The 23,456-nt window shown below is 47.3% G+C and overlaps 1 protein-coding gene across 4 annotated transcripts in view; it reads right to left on the bottom strand.

Moving 5' to 3' along the window:
- The window catches only part of LOC108152746 (histidine-rich glycoprotein), an 86,721-nt gene that overhangs the window by 30,125 nt on the left and 33,140 nt on the right, over positions 1-23,456 (bottom strand). For 3 of the 4 annotated variants that reach the window (XR_004471402.1, XM_017282295.2, XM_017282297.2), the window contains exon 2: positions 2,265-2,315. The exons of the other annotated variant lie outside the window; for it this stretch is intronic. Coding sequence is in view for 1 of the 3 variants with exons in the window: in XM_017282295.2 (XP_017137784.1) it covers positions 2,265-2,315 (51 nt within the window). In the remaining 2 variants the exon portion in view is untranslated. The remainder of the gene's footprint in view (positions 1-2,264; positions 2,316-23,456) is intronic. 4 annotated transcript variants of the gene reach the window in all.

Here is a 23,456-nt window from a genome sequence, read left to right as displayed (position 1 = left end):
GAAAGATCAAAGATCAGAAAGGAAAGATCGGAGATCATGGATTGAAATATCAAAGATCAGGAATTGAAGATCACAATCCAGAAATTGAGTATCAGAGATCGAAATGAATCGGGAAATGAAAGATCTCCAAAGTCTGCAAGGCTTTACCTTCATTTCGAGAGATTCCTGGCTTGATTGAAGAAGGGTTTGTATATCCAAAAGTGTTGTCGCCTCTGAAGCTGCTGCCGATTGACTGTGCTTCAATCAAGGCACCCACAAACGTTTTATAGGTCTGCCGTCCATCCCACAAAAAGTTAATTCAAATTCAAACGCAAACGCAAACCGATTCCCCATCGAAAAACACGAAATTATTGACCCAGTCCCTCAATGGTAGAACGTGATTCGAATGGCAATCATTGCCCCAATCATAGGCGTCGGCATGGTCTTCTTCCTTCAGTCACACCCCCCCTCCACCTCATTATGTAAGGGTTTGCTTTTGTTTTTGTTTTTGGGCAGCAGTCAACAAACTCAAAGTAGGCGCTGCCCCAAGAGTGTCATAATTTTACGGCCCGCACTGTCATGCAATTGGTAATGAACTCACACCCAACCCCACACCCACTCCTCCCACCACTTCTCCACCTCGTTTTTTTTTGGCAACCGAATTTGGGCAATCACAAAAGACAAGTGAAAGCGTTAGCCAATATTCGGCTGAGTCGTTAGCCACGAATAATCCGACCGACTGCGGGCCCAGGAGGTGAGAAAAAAAACAGTTTTGATTCTTTGATTCTTCGATTATTTGAGGTGTGGGTGAAGGTGTTAAAAAAATACGAGGAATTGGCATCGCATAATGGTTATCATCTCTGATAAATCAGCAATAATCACGGAGTAGAATCACACGACCATAATTGAATGCTAATTGAATCAAATGAGACCCTCAAACATGTCTCCGCCCAGTGGAAATATTCACCTCATTGCGAGGTTGCAACATTCCCCAGAGATTTCCCCATGCGCCGTGGCCACTTCCTGCCACTGGCCAAGGCACACACGTTCCACAAGCAACAAGCCACAAGCCACAAGAAGCCGAATGATAAGAGCCGCTGTGTCTTTGGATGTGGGTCAGGCCTTTGCCTGCCTTTTGGCTAATTGCATAATCATTTTTCGGTCGAAGCCAATGGCTAATGAGGCATGCCGTATGCAAGTGGCCACTGGAACCCACACACGTGCTACGTGCCACACACACACACACACACACACACGAAGAGACCGCAAACTTTAAATGCGAGAGACAGGTCTGGGGGCCTGGGGGGGTCTGCTGTGTGGCTATTGCGATCGCAATTTGTCGCCAAAAACTGACCAAATTCTTAATGGAATCAACATTTACGAGTACCCGAGAGTGTACCCCAATATCTGGCTATATAGATCTTTCCCGCGAGCGAGAGGGAGGGGGGGAGGGTGGAGTGGGGGGCGTGCAAACAAAAGCCAGAGGCTCTCGCGAGTGAGGCTATAATTTATTCGATGTCACCGCTTTGGTCTCTGTAATTGAGTGCATCGTTAGGCGGTTGATGGAGCAGCAGTGCTGGGGGAGGGGAGCGGAGCGGAGGGGGGCGAGCATGCCACAGTGTTTGCCAACAACTAATTTAATGCCAGCGGTGGCAGTGGCAACAACAACTGCAACATGTCAACAGAGCAACGCCTGTCCCAAGGATGAGAGAGAGAAAGAGAGAGAGAGTGGAAAGAGTGGGTTGCAAATACATAGTCTAGTGGCACAGGGGACAGAGGGGGGGGCGGGGGTTTAGCGGCCCACAAAAATCACAATTTTGTGCCACACATTTTCGACGCCGCGCTTGCCACAAATCATGACGGGGCATGAGAAATTTGATGGTAATTAATATTGTAAGCGAAATTAATGGCAATGCGACACTAAAACGGAGATGCAGATACATACATATGTATGTATGAATGCCATAGATACAGATACACATGCCACAGATACATATATTTATTTGCTAAAATATGGTAATAGCGAAAACATTTTTTGAGAATTATAATACACCCGACAATTGGAACGAACACCGGTGCCCCGGCGGTGGGAAATGGCAATCAAAAGCAGACGAAAAGGGGGGGAAAATGTGCAGGAAAATCGGGTGAAAATCATGGCGAAAATGTTGACGAACGAAAGATTCGGTGGAGAGCCACTTTTAGTGAATATAAAGGCTATATATGTAGAGAGTTTTGGGCTCTTGGGTAATGCCAAGGAGACTCCAATGATCTGTGGGAATACTTACCCAAAATGCAGGGCTCAAAGGTGTCCTCGAAGATTGATTGATGTAAGCCACCTGGAAATAAAGATCAGGAATTAGTGGCAAGTCCCCGGAGGTTCAAGAGAAAGGAGATGCCTGGAGATCATTCTTTACTTCCAGGGATTCCTTGACTTTCCAGAGATCTTTCACAGAGATGCCTTTTCCTTAAAAGATCTTCTGCAACTTTCAGAGACCGCACCTCCCTCCCCTCCCGAGAGGTTCCTTCAGTGGCACAGAAGTTAATGAGAAATATTGAAAATATGATATAGGAAAAGTAATCCGAAGATTACGGCCACTGATCCGCTGATTAACTTTCCATCGATGTGGAAGCCCTTCCACATTTGCAGAATTAATATCGCAATCATCGGATAGAATACAATATAATGCTAGCCCCTTGTGTGTGCCCCATTTTGTGGCTGGCTGCTACCTTGATTACCCTTCCTGCAGCCGGTGGGAAACTTCATCAAGAGGCGGCAGTGGCAGCGGCAGCGGCAGCGGTAGCAGTAGCCAATGCTGCCCCATTTGCAGATGCAGGTGTTTCTCCCCCTCGTCTATCCGTGGCACTGTGTGGCACTGTGTGGCACTCTGTGCTGTGGCAATTTGTAAGCGAATATTGTTTTCGATTGGTTACAGAGCACGATTTTTAATCATTACGAAGGCCGATCTTCCCATACGAGCCTCCGTTCTGCTGCTGCCCCCAACGAATCTTCCCTCCCTCTTTGTCTCTCTCCCCATCTCTCTCTCTGTGTCTGTGTCTGTCTTTTGTTTATTGCATTTTTGCGCATTGCATTCGGTAATGAAGTTCAACAAAAAGTTAATCGGAAAAGCGCAAGGCAATGCCGCAACTAAATAGACAAATGATACGGAACGGAAGCTGGCTGCCCCGAAGAGTCTGCTGCTCCGCCAGCGATCGGTTGGCACATTAGCGGCTATAAATTGTCTTAATGCCTGCCCCCCCACAAAAGCAGAGAGTAGCGATCCCCTTCTGCAACACATAGGCCGGGGCAGAGGCAGAGTCCGAGGCAGAAGTGAGACTCCGATTCAGAGGCACAGACACCTTGAATGGCGGCAAAGATCAGACTCGAATCTCGAGCGAGAGATTCGAACTTTAGCACAGAGGCTGGAGCCCAGGCTCCAGCTTTGATTCAAATCTTCTCATACGAGTGTGGCAGAGGCAGAGGCAGAGGCAGCGGCAGTGGCATGCCCCTGGCTTATGCAACTTGCATGTCCAATCGCTGCTGCAAGATTGTGAAAATTGTAATGCTCGCTTGAGATTGAGAGCTCAAAAGCGGACTGCTGTGTGGCTGTGTGGCTGTGTGGCTGTGTGGCTGTTGCTGTTAATAATATTGCAACAAAGGCGCTGCTGCTGCTGCTGCTGTTGCCTGCAACATTTGCGAAAGTTCGTCAGGAGAACAATGGACTGGAGATCGGTTCTCTGGTTCTCCGCGCGGATCCATTGTCCAGGCAGCCGTGGATTTTCATCTGAAATAGAAAGCATGCAATTTTCATGCCACAGCAGCAGCAGCAGCAGCCGCAGCCGCAGCAGCGGTGGTGGTGGCGGCGTTGATAGGCGGCGTCAATTGATCTACCGATCGATTGAAGGAGTTATTACATGCGAACAATGCAGCAGCAGCATATCAGTGGATTGGGGGCAGGGGGCAGGGGACCTCTCTCTCTCTCTCTTTGAATGCTGTGGATCATCGAAGCTATTGCTCTATTAGCGAACGCTTTTCGTAGTGCAACGAATTCTCTTTCTCTCAATCCTCGTAGCATAAATGATTTTGCGGAATTTTCAGCATGGATTGGGGCACAGTTGCACGGACGTGGAGACAGGTGCTAATTTCATAGAACGAAAGGCCAATTGAAATGCCTTTGCCAGATCCTCTGAAGCAGCCGCCGTTTGAGGCAAGTGCGTGGCTCAAAACCAACTTCAAATTACACTTTGGGATTCTTGCAACAGAGAGCGAGAGCCAGAGAGAAGGTCGGGATCGGCAGATCGCCAGATCGGCAGATCGGGAGGCAATTGGCAGCCAATTCAGCAGCCAATTGGCCAATTGACTCAAGAGGTTATCGATGCTGCCTGCTGAATGCTGCCTGCTTTGTGGCATCCGCATTGATAGATCCCGATACGATGCCCCGTTTAATTGTCGCTCGAAATGCTCGAAAACGGAGGCACACACCTGCTGCTGCCGCTGCTGCTGCCGCTGCTGCTGCCGTTTAGGCCTATTCCCACGCACGCACAACAACAGGTAGATGCTGCATGCCACACAGGCGACACACAGGAAGAGCCTCCTACTAAAGACTCTCCTAATGGACGTGTGGAAGCCCAAGGACTCTCCTAATGTGTGTGTCCATCGATAAGGCTAGAGACAATCTTTATACCCGTTTTAATGTCCGCCCATAAATTTTGGGCCCAAACGTTGACATCGGAGCGGAGCGGCGTTGTCGTCGCTCTGTGAATGAAAATCGATTGGAAAATTGATTGAGTTTAACTGTAAATGCATTTTTAAGCGTATGTTTTGCTGTGTTTTGTTCCACAGAGATACTCTTCCTCCACTCCTCAACTCCTCCACTCCAAGGGGCAGTCAGTGCCGCCGCCGCCACCGCCGCCGCCGGCCGCCTTATCACGGCCAAAACATCTAAGTGGCCGAGAGATCGTCGGAGGCTGTGGCTCTTTTATGCTGCTCTACCGCCTGCCCCTGCCCCTGCCCCTGCCGCCCCTTCCGCTTGCCCCTTGCCCGCACCATTCCAGAGTCCATTCTCCTCCAGTCCGATCCATGCATTTATGCATATCGATTCCCGGGGCCTTGTAAATCTGTGCGTAAGCCATTAATTCTCTTTATTTATACCCTTTCCTTTGAAGGGTAGCCTGAAATGGTAGAGGCGTGTGCACGTTCATTTATAGATCAGTTTTCATTGAGTTTTAGAGGTTTAAAGACAATCAGAGGACTAAGTTCCCTAAAGATCACTGAAGGAACCGATTTTCACAGCACCTTTCACCATAGCATATGATGAATCCATTGATTTAGTACAATAAATCATAAATTAACTAATTTTCCCCAAGAGTAATCAGTTTTTGAAGATTATTCCTGGAATACCTTTCGTTCAATCGGGGATGCTTCCATCGATCTCTGAATTATGGATTTTCAAAGACTGTTCCAGTGCTTCCCCACCCTCTGTCTCTTCCTGCGGCTCCCCACTCCCCAAAGACCTTCCTCGACTTCTCTGCCGTAGAGCATTTGGTCTTCGTCTCATCTCAACGAGATTTGCTTCCCTTCCCTAAGTTTTTTGTGTGTTTTTGCCCCACTCTCCCCCCTCCCCCCCTGTCTGTTGGCTCGTTTCAGTGCCTTGGGCTCTTGTAAAACTGTAATTTTAAATTAATAGCCGCGTATTACAAGCAGTTTATATGCGAAGGCGAAGGCGAGGGCGAGGGCGCAGGCGTAGGAGGAGCCGCACGAGCGACGCGGGGGTGATGTCCGAGGGGGACCCGCTCTCCTCCTCCCACAGCTATCCGCTGTCCGCTGTCCGCTGTCCGCTGTCCGCTGGCCCTTCGCTTATCTTAGGTGTTGAAATCAACAGCTAGTCCGAATCCACAAAAGTGAATAAGAATTTATAGCGGAATTATGTGACAGCCGCTGCTGGCGGCTGCTGCCGAGGCTCAGCTCAGCTCACAATAACAATAACAATAACAATAACAAAAGAAGCAACAACAAAAGAACAAAAGCACCAAAAACACCAAAAAGCACAACAAAAAAACACGAAGAGTTGAAGGGAGAGAAGCATTTCTTACGGCATTTCATTTCATTTGATTTGATTTGAGGCCCAAGCCATTCCCTAGCCCATTCCCCCCATTCCATCATTCCATTCCATTTGGTTTTGATTTTTTTGTTGATTTCTTTTCTTTGGTGCTCTTTAATTTTCACCTCGGATCGGATCGGTTCGGTTCGGGTCGGGTCGGGTCGGGAGATCGTAGAAGAATACACGAAATATAACAGATGGGGTCGGGGACGGGGGAGGGGGACGGGAATCGTTGGCTAATTTATGCAAATGTTTATTTAATCGTCGTTGACAGTTAAAGCGGCCCTCTCCTCGCTCCACGCTCCTCCCGCCACCCGCCACCTCCTCATCTCTCTCTTAAGTCGCATCTCTGAAGGCTCTCCCTCTCCTCTCCCCTCTCCTCATCTCTCTTTGTGTGTGTGTGGAGATCGTGATGCTCTTTTGTGCGATGATAGATGTTTATGAGGCGGCAACACCCACCGTAGATGGCGTTGATGTTGCTGCAAATTTGTTGACTGGCGCATGTTGTGCATTTCAAGAGGTAGACAGCAGCCACAGCCGGAGCCAGAGCCGGAGCCACAGCCATCGGAACAGCGAGTTCCTTGGAAATTCTATAGATGACAAGATAGTGGCTGACTGGCTGACTGGCTGGCTGGCTGCCTCTCAATATGGCGCGCCTCCTGCATGAGTATGCGTGAGCTTTGAAAGCTCCCATGCAATTACCACGCACACAGACGCAATCAGCCCGTGCGTGCGGCGTGTGCGTGTGGAAAGCTGCCTAATTTTCGCCTATAAAGGCGAATGACTTAATTAGTGACTTAAACTCCAGCGAATCCCAAGGAATCTACATACATACATAAATGCTACACTCCCCGGTTGGGGAGGCCTGGACTTTCTCCTTTTGTGAGTTTAATGAAGCAATAATTGCTACAAAATCGCCACTAAATACCGCACATAAATCACATAAAGCACTCTCTTGGATTCTACTGCCTACCCTACTGGGAGCCTCGGGGCGACCTAGGAATTGATTAGAGATGGGAAACAGAGGCAGCGGCAAGAGCAGTTGCAAGTGGCAGAAGGCAGTAGGCAGTAGGCAGGAGGCAAGAGGCAGCATTAAAATGGGAATTACTACCTGAATTCCGCACAAAACACAAAAGCTAAGTATGTTTCGGAGTCGTGTTTATCTAGAAAATCAATGGACAAAAGGCGGCTTTGGAAGCTCTGGCGAAGCGGGTAAAAGTCCCTGGGATCGGGCGCCATAAAAAAAGAAAGAAAAACACAAAAAAAAAAAGAGTTGCCACAACTGGCCGCAAGTGTCGTGGATGCAGGATGCAGCACGCGCTGCCGCTGCCGCTGCCTCAAAGGGGAGACTCTTGCCACAGCCACAGCCACAGCCACTCGCTAAATATCAATAACATTTTTATTTATTTTGTTTGCGGGCATTTTGGCATTTTTGAGTGCATTTATTTGAACGTCGAACGTTTTGTAAAACGTTTTGTCCGATGCCTTCCCCTCGCTGCCACACTGCCACACGCCCCTCCTCCTGCTCTTCTTCTGCCACACTGCCACACACCCCTGCCGCTCCGCCACTCCGCCACTCCGCCACTGCGCCGCTCTGCCACTCTACCACCTGTGTGTTTGTTGCAGTTACGATCGAGTGCACGCCGAGATTTCGCTCCTTCTTTTGGGCTCAGTTTCCAGTAGCTACGGCCACGAATCCATGTCCATGACTCCATGGCTCTGCCGTGGCTCGTGGTGCAACTTGCAGCTGCATGCAGCATCACTGGGGCTGCACTTGTCGATCCCTCCTTCTTTTCTACCTTCCACCTCTCTGCCTCTCTGCCTCTCTACCCCCTTCTGGCTCTTCGCTCTTCTTTGGCCAACAATAAATAATAAACCTTTTGTGGATTTTTGGTCTGGATGGTGGCTCTGGCTCTGACTCCGACTCTGGCTCTGGCTCTGGCTCTCTCGTTCTGCCACTGCCTCTTGTTGGTGGTTGGTGGCGCGGTGGCGTTGGCCCGGCTACCGAAGATCAAAGCCTTGCCACCGCCATTGTTCCGCCAAGGGAAACGTGAGGAAGGAAGGAGTACTCCGACCACCGACCACCGACCACCGATCACCGATCGCCGATCATCAGGGCGTACGAGGGAGTAGTTTGCCAGCAAGGAGCGGCCTTTGGAAAGTCTTCGTTCGCTTTTAGACAAGTGCTAAGTGCGAAGCGAAGGCATTTCATATGAAATTTTAATTAAAAACTCCGAAAAAAAAAAAGGGAAAATCAAGAGCGGAAGCCGACCCTCCGATGATCGGTGGCAAGTAGGCATAAAAATCTCTCTCCCTCTCTTTCTGCGACACAAAAAAAAAAGAAAAAACCGGTGGCAATGTCGTCAGATTTTCAGTTTCACTAAAAAACCACAAAAATAAAAATAAGAAGAAAAAAAAGAAAAGGAAAAAGTAAGAAAAAAGGTAAAGTACTCGTACAAGAAAAACACACAAGACGCTGGCGGCGTCGTAAAATTCTTAAAACATAAGTATTTTATGAGGCAGCAAACAGAGGCAGCAGCAGCAGCAGCAGGCAGGGGCAGCAGGCAGGGGCAGGGGCAAGGGCAACGGGCAACGGGCAGTGTGGCGGCAGCAACAACAGCAACAACAACAACAAGATATATACTAACTATAACGTTGACAAATTTGAGGCCCAAAAGAGGTCGAAAGAAGGCGCCCAAAAGGAAAACCAGCCTCATAAACGACTGCGATTTAATTTAACGATTCTCATGCTCCTCAAAGGGAGGGAGGAAGGGAGGGGAGGTAGGGTAGGGAATGGAAAGGAAGGGTCAAGACTTCCAGTTAACTGAAAAACATACATACGAAAGAGATGCCGACGCTGCCAGAGAGCCAGAAACCAGAAGACAGAAGACAGAAGACAGAAGCCACCCACATAAAGCAGAAACAGAAACAGAAACCGAAAAATCGACTCGACCATTGTCTCATCGCATCAGGCGCTGAAATTCACTTGAAAAAAGCTCGTAAATGTCGAGAGAGAAAAAAACAGAACACAACCGAAATTGGAATTCCATTTGGGAAGCTCTTCGAATGACAAACACTCTCTCCAAGGGTTCCAAAGAGGGTACAAGGTGTGGGTATGAATCGGAGAACCTCTACATCCCATATTTGCCCGTTGAATTGATTTTTATAGCAAATACATGACCTAGGAAGGGCGATTACCAAGTTTCATGGTTTTTTCTTGGGTAATTTCTCAGTTTCGATAGAATACTCCTACAGAAAGTGCTTAAAATGAGGGTACTCCTCTCGGTACCGTATTTAAAAGGTGTGAAAAGACCAAATACCACACTTTATAGCTCTGTCGTGTGTACTTCCAGAGTTCGTATGGATGGGTGATCTATTACTTCCCAGATATTAGTACAAAAGTGCTCTGTATAGACATTTTACAAAGTAGAAAGATCATTCATGGTGTAATTTCTCAGTTCCGATAGGTTGTTTTTCCAAAAAGTGTTTGAAAGTCACTGTATAGTGACTATAAACTGCAGAAAATAGCCAGTCCAAAGATTCCAAAGCGCTAGCATGTGAGGTTTTCCAGTTCCAATAGGTTGCTTCTCCAGAAAGTGATGGAAACTAAGGAATTCCTTTCAGTGTTTGAATACCAAGTTCCACTGGTCTACAGCTTGTGTGTGGTGTGTGTCTTTGTGCGTTTGAATAGGCTCTCGCTTTCCCCCCGAAAGTTCAGCAAACACTCATCTATTGAGGGAAGGGGTAGGTGGATCGGTGGATCGGTGTATCGGTGGCTCACCCACCCAATGGATGGATCATCGATAGGGTATTTGACACAAGAGTCAACAAAGAGATCCCATAAAAATGGCCCTAAAACCAAAGCGGGACCTGAGAATGGGACTTCGATTGGAGTTGCACCCAAAAACGACATCATGCCACACAACAGAGGGAGGAGAATGGAGGGAGAGGAGAGGGGGAGCTGGGAGCTACAGGTAGAAGTACAGGCAGAGATCAACAACGTTGATCACGCGCATGCGACGACATTCGATGTGATTTCGTTTGAAGAGAGCCGCTCCTCCGCAAGGCGCATGCGCGGGAGCAAAACCCGAACAATCGCTTCGACGACAGTCGGGCCCGGGCCAGGGCCCGGGCAACCTGGCCAACGGGCGACATTGTGGCGCACGGGAATGGAATGGCGTGGGCATGGGCGTCTCTTCATTCCGTCTGGAATTGGGTCACTCCTTGGATCCCTTTTCAGCGGTGGCAGGCCGCAAGCCGCTGTCCATGGCTACTCCTCCTAGATTGTGGCTCCATCGTTTTCTTCCGTTTTAATGCCGGCATCAAAAAGTCAAAAGTGAGCCAGTGCAATCTGATAATAATCTGACAAACTGTCGCCCGGCGTTTGATGGGGCACACAAAAGAGCACTGAGCCACTGGAAATGGCGCTGCTGCTGCTGCTGCTGTTGCTGCTGTTGCACAAAGGAGCAGGAAGAAATCAAATTTAGGCAGAAAGAGAGAGAGAGGCAGTGTGCAGTGTGCAGTACCCGCCAATAGAGTAGCGGCAACCGATTGCCTTTTTCCTAATGATGACAATTTGAGGCTTTGAAATTGAACGGAATCGGAGTTGGAGTTGGAGAAGGCAGCGGAGACGGCGACGGAGACGGACTCTACACCGAGTCTGAGAGGCAGAGAGACGACTTCAGTCGCGGCTGTGGCAGAGTCGGGTTGCCTGTGTTGAATTTTGAATGATTAGAGGCAGGCAGCAGATTGAGGCAGCCACCGACTTTTAAATGTCGAATGGGAGCCCGCAAGACTTGAGTTGAATCGAAGCGACATCTCGGCTGCTTATTAGCCGGCCACTAAATTGCACTAGGGACCCAATTCCACGACTCCGCCGACTGCGGCAGTCCGCGACTCCGCGATTGAAGGCTGGAAATGTAACGTGTGTCAGTTTTAAGGCAAGCGTCAACTCTAATGAACTCTTGTGTGAATTTTGCTCGAAGGAAGCATAGAAGAGAAGGTAGTCCACCAAGAGGCTCCACCGATCCCAGGGACTGTATATCCCAGTCTGTATATCAATTAAACGGAGGCACCATCGCTGGAAAGAGAAACGACGCCCACTGACTGGACTGGACGGGGGACTGGACTGGACTGGACTGGACTGGACTGGACTGGACTGGACTGGACTGCACTGCAAGTCTCAAAAGGATGATCAATGATCAATGGATCAATGGAAAATGAGGAGGTTGGCGGCTGGCGGCTGGCACTGGCTGCCACATTGAGGCACGTTTATGGTACATGCCTGCTGCTTGTCCCAATGTCAAGTGCAACAATTGAAATGAACAAACGACCAGCAGCCAGAAGCCACTGACCAGAAGGAGGAGGCGACTGACTGAGCCCCAGGCCGGCCCAGGCCCCAGCATTATTATCAAAGATCAATTGCAATTACAACTCCACAATGAAATGCAGGACTCCAGACGATCGATCTAGTTGCTGCCCACCTTTTGCTGTGCCATGCCACGGCTTGGCATGCCACACAAACGAGCCACAGAGACAGGAACCTAGGGAACCTGCTCTGCTCTCTGGCGACTCTCGCGCTGTGTCCAACTAATGTGCTAAATTCACACAATTCATCATCATTGCGAGTCATCTGCGAGCGGCAGCAGTCATGGGGAGACGACACTAACAAGACACCAAAGAGAATCATCTTTCAGAAAGGAATGAAATGATATAGAGAGATCTTCTATCTTCAATCTTGCCTCCGTTCTGCCAGTGCCAATAATTGCTTAACAAGCGATCAAAAATCAGGAAAAACGAAGGCGCCTTAATATGGCAAATCGGCCTAAACGCTGCACCCTCTCGCTGTCTCTCTCTCTCTCTCTCTCTCTCTCCCTCTGGCTGATTGACAGCAAAGAAATCAATCGCATAATCAAATACAAACTAAAATCCTTCCTTCCATCAATCGCTGATGCTGCTGCTGCTCTCACGCTCTGTCTCTCTCTCATGCGTTGGCGTCGGAAAAAAAAAAATCTAAAGAGAATTTGTATCATTTTGTAGCACATTTCCTGCGAATAGATACATCTACAAAATGCGGAGGAGCTCTATGGAAAGAACAAAACAAAAACAAAAAGAAAGAAGAAAAAAAAGGGAATCAAACTCTGGAAATGGATGTTGGTGGAATCACAGCTCCGCTCCGCTCCGCTCTTGATGTGAATTTCGTAGAAGTTGCGTTGTCCGCGGTAGGTACGATTCCTCCCCCATCCCCCATCCCCCTCTACCCTCCACTACAACGACCTCCGCCTAAGCTCTAGGCCTCCATCGTCGTCGTCGTCGCCATCGTCATCATCATTTCATTGTTGCCATAAAACTTGCATTTATGATGACTTACGGGTCAGTTTTTCAGTCTTTTTTCAGTTCAGAGTCTTTCCCTTTTGTTTTTCAGTCGTCAAAGCACTTAATGTCGCACATGAGTTACAAAATGCTCTGCGGCTGCGGCCAAACCACACCACGCCACACACTCCACCACTCCATGCCACGCCACACACCACTCGATGATGGTGGTGGAGGTGGAGGAGGTGGAGCTGTGGCTCGTTCTTTGGCTGCTGGCTCAAAAGTTGGAGGAGTTTCACGGCGGGATGTGCGGGGCCCTTCGCCTCTGGTGTCCATGTCTCATGGATGATGGTGTTTCGGCTTTTCGGTAGTTCTCTCTCTCTCTCTCCCTCTCTCCCTCTCTCTCTCTTGCTGTGTCTCTGACTTTCAGGCCAAAAGCGAAATCGTTGTTTGTTCTTTTTGTGTGTTAACCTTTTGTTTTTACCTGATTTCGACGGCTCGTTCGTTTCAAGACATCGTTTACCCGCCAAACGCATTCGCCCTCAATGTCACAACAACAACAACAAGAAGAAGCCTGAAAGAAGTACATATAAGCCTCCAGTGCGGGGGTACTATGGGATGTTAAAGGGTTTTAACATATTTGATTGCCGATCAGCTCGAAGGCAGCACTATCCTGGGTACAAAATACCACAAGAAAACTAATAAAACTATGGATCGTATATGAGATGGATCTCTTCTATCATTACAATCCCTGTTAATCTACAGCTAGTCTCATTTGGAGGTCTATAATCCGTCAATAAATGGAGATCTGCCGCCAAAAACCAGAAAAATTCCATATCGTTTATATGTATGTTCTTGTGGATGATATATTGCTCCGCATCGGCTGAGAATTAGTTAAGATAATTTATTTATAATGTATTTGTATTTTATTTATTTATTGGCTTGCCAATTCTTTGTTTTTAAGACCACATTTCTATGAAAAGACATTTTTCTATAAGAAAAAAATTGTCGCTTGGATCCGAACAAAAAATACACCCACAAATCATATTTCACGTAAACTTTTCTTAAATTGTAGCCACATTTTGGCCTGTTTATTCCATAGTACACACACTGCTGCTTCTGCTGCGATTGTTGGTTTCTGTTGTTGTTGTTTTTGTTGTTGTTGTAACATTCGTAGAAATCACAAGTGCCAGGCAGCAGCAGCAGCAGTCGTCCATCGTCCATCGTCGCGCGCTTCTTCATTGTGGGAACTCTTTTTGTACGTCTCTGCCCCTGCCCCTGCCTCTGCCTCTGCCCCTGCAACACCATCTGACAGACACTTCACATACACTCGCACTCTCGTATCGGGGGCTGGGGGCCTGGGGGAAGGGGCATGGTGGAGGGGGGAGGGGGGCCTGACTCCTAATATCCTTTCGAAATCAATGTTGATTAACCTTTCCTGATGAATATTTATTAACTCTGGCTTTGTGCTCGAAGGCGGCGCCCGAATTTCCCACACTCATCCGTCCGTCCGTCCGTCCGTCCGTCCGTCCGTCCGCCGCTGTCCAAACAACTCGTAAAACACACACAAATAAACATTAATTGTTGTTTGGCTGGGAGATGGATAAAACAAAAACAAAAACAAAAACAAAAACAGAAACAAAAAATTGATATATATTTTTTTAAGTATTTTGTTGCTGTTGCTGTTGCTGCAACAGTTACCATTTTGATAAATGCCATTAAAAGTCGGAAATTTTTAGTCTTGATCGATAGATAAAACCAGCGACTACTTAATTGAGTGTCGGCCTGTCTGGGCCGTCATCCTACTACCATCCCCACAGCCCCACAAAGTCCCACAAAGCCCCACAAAGTCCCCAAAAATACATATGCTTAAATACAGTTAATTAAACCGTTCAACCGATGGGGCTGGCTCCAGTTTTATGGCTCAATCGCTGGCGAGTTGGCCAGAAACTATAATCAAATTGAAAACTTATTAAAAATGGAGCAGTAAAAAAAAGGCCATCTACATTTTGGGTGCAGTTAAAAAGGGCCTAAACCACGTCTTGGGCCCACTTCGGTCCGAAGTGGGGTGTGGATTCATCGGAGGGGTGTGGCGGCGGTGCGATTCCCACCCTCATTAGCATAGACTCATTCGTTAATTGGGGGCTTCGGTGTCGGCCGCTCTTTTTATCGGGAAACACAATCAAAATCAAGCAGCAAAATATGCCAAAAGAGAGCACCCGGTTTTTGGGTTTAGCTTTGGATTTGGATTTGGATTTGGGTTTAGGGAGTGATAAAAAACTTTGTCATTAATGACATTTGATGAGCTCCAATGCTCCAATCCGAGGGAAAAACATGAACTGCAACTCCAAACGGAGGGAAACACATGTCCAACAGATATTTAAGGCTTGAGATCGACATCGAGCGCAACGGAAACATAAAAGCTCAGAAACGGTCATTAAACATCGCAAATGTAGGGCCAAATGAAGAGTCACCTTGATTGGTGATTGAATGAAGAAAAATCCTTACAAAATTGAAGCAGATTGAGGACAACATTTGGGGCCCGCTAAGAGGCAACTTTTGGAACCTGTTAAGGGCGGAAATCCGTCAAGAAAATATCTCTCAAAAGGGACTCTTTAATGCCTGGCCTTCTTGGAATGGAAGCAAATGTTGGTGCTACAAATCGAGAGATTCTACACCCAATAGATGGCATGCTCGTTGAATATTTAAATGCCATCCAAAGAATGTTTTCAGGTCGAAAAACTTTGAGGGGCGAAATATATTCATCCACGTGGATTGCATTACGATTTCCGATCTCACCGGGACACCATTCGTGCAATATATAGACCCAGACAGCGGATATATAACTTGTCCAAGTTTATAGATATGATGTTGCACCGCAGGTAATCATAAATAAATGAAATAGTATATATATTCGTATTGCAGGCCAAATGAATATATGAATTTCGGAAATCATAGAGAGTGGTGGAGAGTGGTGGAGAGTGGTGGAAAGAGACTGTGGAGAGAGAGGGAGAGGGAGACCAATGAGTGGTTTTTTGGTTTGATTTTTGATACACCAGACATTACATTAACATAAATATGAAATTTGTCAGCCGACAAGCGGCGAGCGGTTGAAAATGGATGCTGATTGAACCCATTTGGCCGACCATTCGAATGGATAGCACACACACACACACACACACACAGAGAGCCAGAGGCAAACCGTCTAAACAAAGGCTGGTGCTAATAAATAGACACATGAAACACGACAACTAACACCATTAGCTCCACTTTAGATGGTTAAATTATTCACAAACTGCTAATACGAGTAAAAGCCACACAAAGCTCCACGGCGGAGCGGACGATAAAAGCCAATTTGTCTGTCATTTTTGGTCAATTTCATACAATATTTTAGTGGCTCATTTTGGCCAGGAACACAACACTCTTTTGGTCTGTCTGCCCGTCCATTCGACTGTCCGTCTCTGAAATGTTTGCTCTACATAACAATGACAACCGACAACCGACAACCGACAATGGGCCATATATGCAATTCAGACGAGACATCAAACAAATTAGTTTATCAACGGCACAAAAATGCCTGCCCCCTGCCGCAAAAGAGCTGCTGATTATGCGGCGAGGCCCTCCCCCCTACCACCCACCCGCTTGCTCTCTTTGGCATACACGCGCCGCCCTGTATTGCCATCTCCCTCGCAATTAGCATAAGGCGGGGTGTGGTCGGTCGTCAAGTGTTGTTGTTGTTGCTGTTGTGGGGGGGAACCTGGGTCTGCCTGTCGTCTAAGCCAACCAGCAACTGGCATTCGGCCATAAAAGTGGAGACCACCAACAGCAGCCGCCGTTTGGGGCCAACAACAACAACAACAGCAGCGACACAGGGTCCAACAGATTAACCCATTAAAGACTAGGCCAAACAGAACAGAGAGCTCTTAACACCATTTGATCTCTGCTGAAGCTCTCAAAGGAGGAAAATAAATCCCTAAATCTGTTGAGGACTCTTCTGTTGAAGAAACCCACAAAATTTGTACAACTTTCAATCGAAATTTGGATCGTTTTGGTGGGCCAAGCGGTGGGTGCCACCTGTGGCTGCCCATGGGTTAAGGCCAAAAACCCAAATTTTTATATGCGACACTAAAAATATTTTTATTAACAAGGGAAATTAGTAACGAGAAATCATAATTTCGTACCAACAACATTTTCTCCTCCATTTTTGTATGTGTAACCCGAGACGGGGCGAATCTTTTTCTGTTTACGAGAATTACGAGTTATAGAGGGATCATAAATCTCTCCCCCCTCTATAGGGAGGACTGTGCTGTGCTGTAAAATAAACCCCCAACGAAGCCACGAAATTGTGTGACAGTTATTTCTAAATTAGCTTTAGAAAGCGTCGTACGGGATGCGAGCATAAAAATATGATATTTTCTAATGGCTCTCGTCGATGGTGATTCGAGATCGAGAGATCGAAGAGTTGAGATGAGATAAGCAGAGTCATTCGGCTGCTAATTGGAGAGATAAGAGTATCCCTCTCTCTCTTTCCTTACCCTCTCGAATGTCAGGGATATCATGGAACGAGGGGGAGGAGTGATAGGCGGCGACGTGTAAAATAATAAAGACATTTCTTTTTTTTTCTCATTTATTTTTGCTTTAAAATTTGTTGTAAAATCTCGGCAACTAATAATTTTGTCAATATTTGTGGTGTATACATTTTTTTTAAATTTATTTTATGAGCTACACTCCTAGAGGGGGGGTTGGGGGAGGTTGTGCTTGGCCGAAAATAATCGTCGCATAATTCATACATTCGCTGCCGCAATTATGCAAATTTTAATTGAAAGATTTCTGCGAGACGAAAACGAACACACACACACACACACACACACACACTTACAGATTTCTTTCAAATACATTTTTTTTTTTTTTTTCGTTTTTCGTTGAAAGAATTTTTGAGAAACAAAATGTTTTTGCGTTGATGTTTTTGGCTGTGGCTCTTATTTATTATACATTTTTATAAGTATATTTTGTGGCCCGTTGCCGCTGCCTGTTTCGCTTTGCTGTTAAAAAGGCAAAAGAAACGGAGAGAGAGAAACAGAAACAGGCAAGAAACATTGGCCTATAATTAAAGTATCATATAGAGCCGTACAGCACTCGCGGCATGAGCGTGAAACTGTCAAAATATTTCGAGACTCCGAGCAGGCACTCTGCAGCATCGTTATCTAGGTTTTAGGCATAATGATTAGGCCCTGGTCATTAGCTGGGACTCCAGAGAGGAGTCCAAGTCCGAGTCCGAGCCGGAGTCCGAGCCAGAGTCCGAGTCTTTTCATTTGAAAAGCCTTTAAGCCAAAATGTTATTTTCGTTTTGGGTTTTTGGGTTTCGGGTCTGACTTTTGTGGTATGTGGAGAGTCTTTGCTTTGCCGGGGGTGCAGCCTAATGATGCTACAAATTTTATGCACACACACACACACATGCCTCTATAATTATCTCTCCCTCTCTCTAGCCTGTGGCAAGTGGCACGCAGTGGAGGTTCACCCACAACACACCACACCACACCAAATGGAAGACCCAAGATCCCAAGGTGGGGGGGAATGGTTGTCGGTTGTCGGTTGCTTGTATCTCTGTATCTCTCTGCACTTTGCATCTATTTATGCTAACTAACTCGCAAGTTTCTTCCATCGTTTGTCGTTTTGTTGTGCCTCCCATTGTTTCGCTGGGCTTTGTTTGTGGCACCGATGGCATCCCACAGATTTATAGCGCCCAAAACCATTTGAAAATCAATAAGAAAAAAGCCCCCAAACGCGACGCGAGGCGACGCGCTGATAAGCAAGTGACAACACGATTTCAACATCCGAATCTGAATCTAAATCCGAATTCGAGTCTAAAATGCTCATTTTTATAGCGAACTGAGGGGAGAATGCGAGCCGCACAGAAATGCCAAAAAGTCTGATCGAAAAGCTGCTTAATAAATAAATTAAGACCTGAGACAGAGGCAGTGGTGTGGCAGGGCGCGGATTGAAGGGGGATTCCCATCTACGTTATCGGGCAGCTATCGATGGGCCCTGCAATCGAAGCAGAGCTGCCTTTTGGCCAGAAATGCGCTCTGTTTCGTGGAAAAGTCCTTGTGGGACACCAGAATATCCGCAGGTTTCCGCAGAAGGGGTTCCTAACTATCTAACGATGTATTTTCTGTAGACAGTAGTTTAAAAATATATATTTTTTCCTTTTTTTTCTCTGTTCTTTAGCATTCCCATCTTTTTTTGTAGGCCAAAAACTCCAGCTAATGGAGGAATCATCTGGCTGGTCGTATCTTCTAATCTGTATTCGCCCTTAGGAGTCGTCCCCTCGCCTGTGAGGCCACTGTGCTGCACCTCTCGATTGGCGGTAAGCATCTTGTCGTATCTCGTTGTGCATATCAAATTTCATTGAGTTTTTCAATCCGTTAGCCAAATCGACACACACATGGATACTCGTAGAAGAGTGCCTGTGCTAGTGGGGCGACTAAGTCGAAGCTAATTAATGCCCCCGAAAGAGCCGAACGGAGACACTCCTCCCGCATAATGAAGCCAAAGCCAAAGCCGAGACGAGACGATCGTTCGCTTTGATGTTTATACTCTGAAAAAATACCATGCATTTACATAGATCTGTCGATCGTCTGTTCTCATCGATCGATGGTCCAACGATGGCTTTTGTTAATATTATTAAATTAAATATGTTGTTAGTGTTGTTTACGGCGCGTTTCACAGATTCCGATGCTTTGGCTTCGGTTTCGGTTTCGGCTTCGGTTGGGTTGGGTTTTTCGAAGGTGGGCTCCGATTCGTCCGTCGACTACCGTTAGGGCACCCCGAAATGAATTTTTCGACACATCACAAAAGAGTCGCCAGCTTTGTTTGGCAGTGGATTGGAAGACTACACTGAGAGAAACCAGGCGAAATACCCAATTCCTGAATACTTTCCTAAATGAGAAAAAAACAACCAAAGAGTTTTTTAATTCGAATCAAAGTGAAGCCCAAGAAAGGGACCGAGGCAGGGGGAAATTTTTGTCAGTGTAGAGAGCACCGTATAGAGGCGATTCGAGTCGCGTCGCTTCGTCCAACAATCGAATGCCATTTACATGGCTCTTATGCAAATTCCCCGCTAGATGCCAGATTCCATGTCTTTGGGGCCTTTTAAAATTTAAATTTATGAAATAAAATAAATGTTTATGAGCTTTTAATAAAACTGCGGCGTTACAATAAAATGCTTGAAATTTATATAAGCGTCGAGTCGCCGACTCGTCGAGTCGTCGTGTCTCGTCTCACCAGACACTTTGGCATCGATGGTATGGGGGCCCACGCACAGATATTGTGGTTGGGGCCGGAGGAGACGGGGGATCGCACCTGAAAGCGCCGGCGGAAATCCTCTGTCAGTCCATCAATATCAGTCCGAGGCGAGTGACAAACCAAGAGGCAAAGATCCGATCCGATTCGATTCGATCCGATCCTGAGACAAAGACAAGGCATCGATCGCACTTGCCACGCAATTTCCAAAGCCACTCGGGGCTCGAAATCGGAATCGGAATCGGATTCCTTGTCAGGTGTCACACGATGCCACAAGGCACACACAACCGCCTGTCGTCTCCGAGTGGCAACTGGGGGCTGGAGGCTGGACACTGGACACTGGACACTGGAGTCTGGACTTTGTGGCATGCAAACGCCTCGGCAACCGAATCGATTGTGAGGCTCTCTCTCTTTCTCTTCTCTGGTGGAAAGGGGCTCCTGCTCTGCTCTGACACTCTTTCCAGACGATCTCTCAATCGCAATCTACCGATCTGACGGCCTCGATATCGAATCAACGCTTTAGTGTCGCCTAATTAAAACAATATGCCTACTCTCGGGTTACGTATCAATAACTTTGCCGCTTGCCCAAGCCATTCTGTCCATTGTTCGATCCCAGATCCCAGAAAACCATTTGCCAGGGGAGCTGCAGGCACTTTCAAGGCATAAATTCATTGAAAGTTATATAGAAATTAAACAGAAGAATTAGAAATTCAAGATGTGAGTGCAAAAGAATCTACTGCTGAAGAAGAACCCGACTGTGTCAGGAAATATGCTCTTAAAAGCATCATTCCTTTATTTTGTTTCTATTTTAAGCTTGTAAAATATTTGTATGTATATAATTTAATAATAATAATAAAAAGAAAAGAAAATTAATTTTCTACAGAGCTGAATATCATAGAAATCATATGTGGGCATATTATAGAGGGCGGCAAGGGCCGCGGCTCTACTTTCACTTACGAATGCCTACCTGGTACGCAGTCAATGAGTACACAGTCATGTGCTCTATAGGCTCTATAAAGCACTCCTTAAAGTGAAAGTCTAGAACATATCCGAAGCTCTAGAGTGTATCCATCATTACATCATTCAGTGAAGACTGCAGGCAACATTCCGAATATTGTAGCGATATATGCTGCTCTGAATGAAGCAGTTCAAGCTGTTCAGGCTGCTGTAAAGGGCTGCTGTCTGGTTTATGTGCCAGAAAAGTTAATTACAAGTTACGCCCACCACAGAAACACTCGCATCTGAAGTCCGTTCCCAATCGCAGCCCAAGACCATTCCCACTTCCATTCCCCTTTCCAGATCTCCGCAGAGAGCCCCCCTCCACAGCAGTCGGCAGTCGGCAGTCAGGGCCAATCAACTTACGCACAATCGAACATTTCATTCGCTTTTTTTTTTTGGCCCAGCGACAGATAAACGCAATGAAAAAGAATTGCCATTGAGGTTAAGGGAATCGACTATGGCATGCCCTGGAAAAAAGGTTATGGGAATAGCAAAATAAAGACAAGGACAAGGACTCGTTGGGTCACTGCTTGTTCGCTTCACACAAGGGTTTCGTATTTGCCGAGAGGGCGAGTGTCGTCGTTTCGGGCGAGAGTAACGGCCCGTGGTAGATGTTTGAAGAGCAATCAATGGAACGATGGATACAAGGAAGTGCGACACACTGGATTGCGGCTGATATGAACCCTTAGAACCCTGCAGATGTGTCAGTTGTGGATCCCCTTATGCTGGCAGTCCTTTCGAAGAGATTAAATCAAGGAAAACTTCTATGGCATCTCTCGTAACGTCTTGCACTCGGACTACAGCATGCCCCATCATCTCTCCCACAGGGTATTTCATATTTCGAAGTCTCCTGGCCGCCTCACTCGTTTTTTTTGTTGTTTTTTGTTTCGTTTCGTCTTGAGTCAAGCAGCGCCTCCGATTAACTTACAAATTGAGATTAGCGGGACATCACAGAGAGCGAGAGAGAGGGAGAGAGGCAGCAGGCAGACAGTGCCACAGATAGTGGCCAGATTCCCAGACACCAAACGCCGCAGGAAGCATTGATCGGCATGGGATCTGGTGTGCCGCCTCCTCCCCTGCCACCACCGTCGTGGGGCGCCCCACAACGCACAAAAGTAACGATCGAACGAAACGAAACATTAGCACAATTAAAAGCGCGTTCTAGGCATTCATTTTTCATAATTCAACACGCTGCTGCCCCCGCAAGAGGCGTCCGATGGACGAGTCGAGTTCGAGAGGGTTAAGGAGGAGTCGCCTCTATCTAATTATGTTTTTTTTTTTGGGGAAAGATATTTGATTAATTGCCGCCGCGGCGGCTTGATTGATTGAAACACCTTGCAGCTCCAGAGGTGAAGGTGGAGGTGGAGGAGGAGGAGGAGTTGGATGCCACAGCCACAGCAGCAGCAGCAGACGCCACACAGCTTGCCACCGCAAAGAGCAACTGTTGCTGCCGCTGCTGCCGCTGCTGCTGCCGCTGCAGCTGTTTGATTGATGGCCAATGGCATGGGCTTTTGTCTGCCCCGCTTTGTTGTGGGCTCTTGTTTTGTGGATGTTGCATGTTGCGTGTTGTTCTAACAAAAGCTTTTCGATCGAGATCCCATTGATGAACCATATGCCCCACCCGAATGAATGGCCTAAAACCCAAGGATTTCCTGCCGCTCGGACACACAGGCCCAAGTACTGTGGGGCACGGCGACACATACACATACACACAATAAATAAATAAGAGAGCGACTGACAGCAGCGGCAGCGGCAGCACAGGCGTTAAATTTATTGCCTCCAAAGGACACAAAAAGCCATCCGGCGGACGGGCCCAATGTCCCTGTGACATGTTAAACGACTGCAATCGATGCTTGCAGCGTGTGGCGTGTTCTGTGTTCTGTGCTCTGTGTAGTGTGTGGTGTGCGGTGTGGCAGCCTCCATTTCGCTCGCAAAAGATACAAATTAATTAACGCAGCCATTCAGCATCCATCGGATACGCCGCTAACTTCATCTATTTCAAAGATAAATCAAATAAAAGCCAAGCAGTTTCCGCTTCCAATCGCTGGCTGCCCTCGGCTCTCTGGATTCCTGTTCCTGCCGCAGCTGCCACACACTCAAAGGTGCCGCAAACAATGTGAGATGTCAGCGAGGTAATGTTGCAGAGCGGACGCTGCTGCTTTTCGTCACTTCATCGAGTGGGGAAAAGTATCTTCAATCTTCAATCTTCAATCTGGCAGAAATCTTTACGTTTATCTTTGAGATAATTATTCGATCATGGGGTTCTATCTTTTGGGGGCAGCATCGCCATCATCATCATCATCATTAGCAGAGGATGCAACACCGGAGGATGCACTAACATGTTGCGCCTGGCCAGTGGCACTGCCCCAGCCTCCTGCCGCCTGCCTCCTGCCGCCTGCCGCCTGAGATTGCCTCTGCCTCTAGTGTCTGGCTGCAACACTTAGCATTACGCGTTGCTTTATCGCTTGTTGCCAGGCGCTGCACAGCCGCCCACTGATGCCACAGAGAGGAGTAGAGTAGAGTACCGTTAGAGCCACCGCCGCCGCCGCAACGCCACGCATGTTTTGGGGCCACTCTTCACGCGTTATTTACAGTTGCAACGTGAGGGGGAGAGCAGAAGCAGCCTCCAAGCGCCGTTAGATGTCTGCCTGCGATGCTGCTTCTACTGCTGCTGCTGCTGTTGCATGTTGCTGCTGCTGCTGCTGCCTCTCCACGAGTCCACATGAATCACGACGCAGACGCAACATTGGGAAATTGAGGCAATTT

Source organism: Drosophila miranda, chromosome XR (genome assembly GCF_003369915.1).
Source record: "Drosophila miranda strain MSH22 chromosome XR, D.miranda_PacBio2.1, whole genome shotgun sequence".
NCBI lineage: Eukaryota > Metazoa > Arthropoda > Insecta > Diptera > Drosophilidae > Drosophila > Drosophila miranda.
The sequence above is the reverse complement of the archived record's forward strand: the minus strand, read 5'-3'. Positions and strand labels throughout refer to the sequence as shown.